At 34.8% G+C, this 6,000-nt stretch overlaps 2 protein-coding genes across 2 annotated transcripts; both read right to left on the bottom strand.

The window, feature by feature from the left end:
• On the bottom strand, positions 1–652 carry LOC138878539 (uncharacterized). Its single transcript, XM_070158226.1, has 2 exons — positions 341–652; positions 1–222 (listed from the first exon to the last, which is right to left on the bottom strand). Exons 1-2 carry the CDS (start codon positions 650–652, stop codon positions 1–3), a joined length of 534 nt encoding a protein of 177 aa, XP_070014327.1.
• A 244-nt stretch (positions 653–896) lies between these two features.
• LOC138878538 (uncharacterized) lies at positions 897–2,716 on the bottom strand. The gene is made up of 4 exons (XM_070158225.1): positions 2,371–2,716; positions 1,892–2,096; positions 1,114–1,664; positions 897–952 (listed from the first exon to the last, which is right to left on the bottom strand). Exons 1-4 carry the CDS (start codon positions 2,714–2,716, stop codon positions 897–899), a joined length of 1,158 nt encoding a protein of 385 aa, XP_070014326.1.
• Between the last annotated feature and the right edge of the window lie 3,284 nt (positions 2,717–6,000).

The following is a 6,000-nucleotide window of genomic DNA, read 5'->3' as shown; positions in this document are numbered from 1 at the left end:
TTACTGGTATTTCATTAGTACGCAAGAGGTTCTCCCTTGTGTAATAAGGAGAAAAATATTGTTCAAAGACTCATCCTTGTGTCTTAAAGCAGCCAAAGCATGTGGGCAAGGAAGTTCATCAAGCTGGAATTGCCCACAACTACATCTCTTGTTTTCATGACAAATAATATAGTGACTCACACCATCTAGTACTGTATGGATGTAGTCTGTTGAAGTCCTTACCTACGATTACATTACAAACCAAAAAACAATTCATATATGGTTAAACTCAAAAATATCTACAAATTATCTACATTGTCCTGTATAAATTAATTTGATGCAATAAATGATAAGATTTTACTCTAAGCTTATGCGACAATGTTCTGTTGTCATCCAACTCTTTGTTGAATTTGAACCCAAGGTATGTGAATGTACCCTTTGCTTTCAATAACGTTTCCTTCATCCAACGTTCAAGAAGGGTCCTCATATACTCTAATAGTTCTACTATCGGCAGTTCTCTTGCATATTTTGTTACAGCATTCGACGACTCTGCAATGTTTGATATCATTGTCCAAGTTCTGTTCACCATAGCATGTACTTGAGACCATCTATGATAGCCAATATCGTATAAGTATGCTTTAAAACGGGGGTCAATCTCTTCAATCATTGACATCCTTTCATTAAATTCATCAAGCGTGTATGACCGTGCCGCGACAAAGTATAATTCGCTTAACTTTAGATGTCCCTTCTTGAACTTTGCCCGTAAATTTGTCCAAATATGCCACATGCAAGAATAATATGGCATGCCAGAATAAACAATAGATGTTGCCTTCAAGATACTCTCATTCCGATCCGAAACAACACACATATTTGGTCTTTCACCATATGCATGTTTGAATTGCTCAAAAAAACCACTTTCATGATGCGTTATTTTCTGAATCAACAACAGCATATGCCAATGGTAATTTGGTACCTACATTATATGGCAAAAAACAATTAATTGGCTGCAGGAAAAAATGCAGAAAAAGTCATATACATACAAACTACAACTTTTCTACAATATATCTACAATAAATATGCAAGTACTACAAAAAATATACAAGCTGCAATATTTCTACAATAAAACTTCAATACCTGTTGCATCCATTGTACTAGCTGTTAGCATTATTCCCATGTATGTTGACTTTAAGGAGGTCTCATCAACTACTACAACTGGCCTACAATATTCCCAACCACTGATTGACGTACACATCACAACAAATACATACAAGAAACAGTCATCGTCCGTCTTCTTCAATTTAACTATAGATCCCGGATAAGTCTTCTCCAGAGTATACAAATAACTAGGCAATTTGTAGTAGGAGTCAACAGGATGACCTCTCAAAAACTGTAAAGCCTTTTCCTTTTCTCTCCAAGCTTGCATGTAGGTTAGATTCATGCCGTGTTCAGACAACATGTCAAATTGTATGTCTTTTGGTGTGTAAATTGTCTTAGGATCAGAATGTTTTGGAATAACCATGCTATCAACTACCATGGCAGTAGGTTTGCGTTGTATGAATGTATTGTCCATTAAAGAGCATGTGTGATGGCTGTTGAAATTTCTGACCTTGAACATTACAGAATCATTTATGCTAGTTGCCTTGAAGTGCCATGTACAGTTTTCACCAACACATATCAGCCAGTAGCTACAAAATAAATACAATTTAAACACTGATTTAAAATGTAGATTTAAAAAAGAAAAAAGATTGTTTTAGCTTAAACGATCACATTATACAATTTATATACAACATAACTACAATTAATCTACAAATCTGATAAACATTATCCCAAGAAAAAATTGAAGAAGTAAAAAATTACAAATGAACTACAAAATTAAAAAAATAATGATCTTTGACCATTCATATGTCCATACCTTCTAGCACTAGATCTTTTAATCCTGAATTGGAACTTGTGCATGATAGAATAGTGCTTTACTGCAGTTGTAATTGTTTGCTTGTCTTGGTATACTTGTCCTACTTCAATAAAACTTGGTGTACTATCTGTTATTATTATACTTTCATATTCCTCTATAACGGGAGATGTTGGCATATCAAGTAGCTTTAATGTTCCAGACGAACCTGCACGAAAATAAAGCTAAATACTGTTACGAACAGTTTGTAGAAATTTTGTAGATAATTTGTAGAAATATTGTAAATCTGTATTTCATGTTAATTTTTCAAATGATATGTAGTTCTATTGTAGAATAAATATAGAAATTTTGTAGATATTATGAAAACCCATACTGATATATATATTTACTCTGACATGTAGTTTATTTGTAGTTAAAATGTAGATAAAGTGTAGGATATTGACATACAACCAGAATTTGATAGAAAAATTAATAGCACAAACCTGCAGCTGTGTTCTCATTGGTGATACTCAATTCCATATTGAAATCGCGAACAATTATACATAGCGGATATGATCCTAAGTTTTTGTTTTCCTTTTTCGTCTCCATGTATACACAAACACCCATATCGTTCCTAATTTCCATTGGAGGACAATGCTCGTTGACAATGTATTTGATTTCTATAATTTTTTCAAATGTATCGATCATTAATTGTTGTGCTATTGTAGAAATCAATAGACTATAACTCGCATCCTCATCGACTACAATACCATTGACCTGAAATTCTCTAAATCTCCCATAGCTATCCCAATTCCCATTCAATTGTAGCATAATTGAGATTTTGGACATAATTGCATTTGTTGCAGAAGAATTGTAGAAGATTTAGTTGTTTTTGATTTGTGAAATCAGAAAAAGGTTGAAACAGAGTGTATCGCAAAAACAGAGTAGCTCAATTTGAAACGAAATCGACAACAATTATTAATGTGCGTGATTTGCGTTGTAGAATATCTGGAAGAATATTTAATTCCCCATTTTAGCGCGCTTAAATAAGGAAGCCTACAGCTACAATGATTCCTTATTTAATGAAGTGTCTATATTTTGTAGAAATATCATTAGCATGGCGGGTAATATGCAAACTATGAACATATTTGGTAATATAGTTTTATATATGATATAGGAACGAAAATTTCCCAATAAAAAATAGCCAGATTTACAACTGGTAATTGAAAAATAGTCACGGTTTCAAAAGTAATCAGAATTTTGCTACTTTTTTATGTAAAGATAAAATCTGAACAAAAACATCCTTAAAAATTCGGAAAAATTCCAGCATAATATGCTGAAATTCGAATTTTTTACATATGAGATTCTAACATAATGTGCTGAAGTTCCAACATAATATGCAGGAAGTTTATATGCATGAGCTTCATAATCCCGTATATTATGCTGGAACTTTTCGTGTACTGGAGTTCCAACATAATATGCTAAAAGTTTATACGCAGGAACTCCATAATCCCACATATTATACTGGAACTTTCCGTGTTTCAGCAAAACGATGTCTATTTTTTAATGACTTTGCAAACGCTGATTATTTTTTGATTACCAGCCCGAAAAATGGCCAGCCGTGCTATTTTCACATAGAAAAACTTGTTATAGATAACAGCTTATTTAGCATAGCGTACCCCTTAAATTACACAATGTCACCTAAAGAAAGATGCTTTAAACAGCAAGCGATTCATTGGTAGCTTTTCAAAGTTCCAAATACCAATTCAATTATTCTGACCAACCATATGTGTGACAAGAAGCTAAATTCCTTGTAATCTGCCATCACTACGCCATTTCTCATCAACCCTTCTCCTTTATTTACATGTATCCTCTATAATCCATATTGCATCTCTAACAAAGATATGACCAGAAAATTCAACCCTTTTTTATATTAATGATACTTGTATGGGTCAAAATCAAATTAGAGAAATTCGACATGCGAAGACAATTGTCATGAGTAACATGCGAATCAAATTGGGCTATCTGACCGAGGTCGAGCAGTTATCAATAAGACCAAGGTCGAGAAGTGATCAATAAGGCTGAGGTCGAGCATTGATTAATAAGGCCGAGGTCGAGCAATGATCATCAACAAGGCCGAGGTCGAGCAGTATAGATAGATGTAATAGCTAGTTTTGCTTTGGAATCTTCAAAGGAAATATTCTACTGAATATTTCCTCTAATTGTACCTTTTTAGAGTTTTCTAGGGATATCTCTTATAAATAGTAAGAGAGGACTTCTCTAAAAAGGGGGTAGACTCTCTATCTCTAGAAAAAAATAAAAACACATCTCTCTTATCCCACACTCCCCATCAGATCCGAAAAGGGTCCCAAGATTCTTTTATTTGTCTATCATTCATCGTTATCAAATGAAAAAGGATCTGCCTCATTCAAGATTGGGTGAATCTTCTCCTTTATTTATGTTTTATCGCCATTTAATGTTATTTACTGTATGGTCTTTTTCATACTATTAGATCCGACCATAACTACTTCCAACATTTATACTCAACTATATTTTTCTATTCATATTATCCATCTCAGATCTAGAACTAATTATCCTTAACTAAGATTCACCCTCTAATCTCTCATTAATTCGTTTAAAAAAGGTTTAGTACTTTTTTCGTCAAAAAATTTGGCGCCATCTGCGGGAATTTTCTAGGTAAATTTTTTTTAGTTTTCTCTAGATCTCTAAAAATCAATTCTTACCCACTTTCTCTTTCTCTATATACATGGCCCATATATATGTAGTGATGTGAGGTGAGGAAAGAGCATTTGGAGAAGCCGATGATGGTGTTTAAGAAATGGCAACATCCGCCGGCCCCGTTTTGCTACGAGCCGGCCCCGTTGGTGCCTTTTGTATATGCAGAAAGCACCGATAGACGATGAAAGTAAAATATCTGAATCTTAATCTTAGGTTGTAGCTGTTGATACGATCTAACGGGAAATATTCCTTTTCGCGATCTGCAATTTGCAGAAGGAATATAGAAGATGTAGCTCTAGCCTTTTAAAACATTAAACACCCTGTTGATAAAATGTAGCTACTTTAGCTCCTTTATTTTCTTTCTTATAATCAGTACAATAAGTTTTGGTTACTGATTATGAATGATACTATGAATTTCCATTGAGAAAACTCAAAATGAGAGACGGTGCGACTCTCAGCTCGTTGCAATCAAGTCATAGGGATTTTCCAAATTAAGGAACAAATACTGCAAAAATACCATGCCGAGATATGCAAGTGGTTACCCGAGTTCGACGAATGCTAGCCCGACCAAATCCCTCAAGCACAAAATATCAAAGCGGACGGCCTTGCCAAATTGGTAGCGGCCACTAAAAGCATAACTAGAGAAGGGAATGTGGTCAATCCCCTCCACTCATCGACCGATCAAATTGAGGTAACGAACGATTTCATTTCGTTTTAACTGACTGTTTTTCTAAGTGGAATAGAAGCAGGAACATTCTCCCAGATACGCGAACAGGGAACAATCGTCGTCAAAGCAAATTCGAAGATGCCAAGAGACCATATAGACTGGGACTGGACTAATCTCTCCTATATATGTAGGTGTAAAACTACTAAATAAAGCTAAAAATCAAGAAGTATTGATTAAAGTTCATGGGAGAAGGAAGAACCGGAGAGAGAGAAAAATATTTTTCTATTCCCTTCTAGAATGTACCAGCCTGTTCAATGTATCTCTGTTATTTTTACAATATATTGGGCTTTGGACCAGAAGCTAAAAGATACAAATAAATAAACTCTAGCTAAACCGGTGGTGGGCCTGTATCATGGGTCGTAGTAAGCTGAAGTACAACACCCCCTTCAAGTTGGAGGGTGCTAAAATCCCCAACTTGAGCAACAAAGAATGATGAAGAACTCCAGTGAGAGGCTCTGTAAAAACGTCGGCGAGCTGAGAAGTGGTAGGAACATGATGCAAGGAGATTAAGCCATCACCAAGTTTATTCTGAACAAAATGGCAGTCCAATTCAATGTGCTTCATCCACTAATGAAAAACAAGGTTCTTCGCAATATGAATGGCCGTTTGGTTATCACAAACACAGGTACAACAGAAGATATAGCAACACCAAAATCAGATAAAAGGC

This window comes from Nicotiana sylvestris, chromosome 9 (genome assembly GCF_000393655.2).
Source record: "Nicotiana sylvestris chromosome 9, ASM39365v2, whole genome shotgun sequence".
Taxonomy (NCBI): domain Eukaryota; kingdom Viridiplantae; phylum Streptophyta; class Magnoliopsida; order Solanales; family Solanaceae; genus Nicotiana; species Nicotiana sylvestris.
This window is presented reverse-complemented; position numbering and strand designations above follow the sequence as displayed.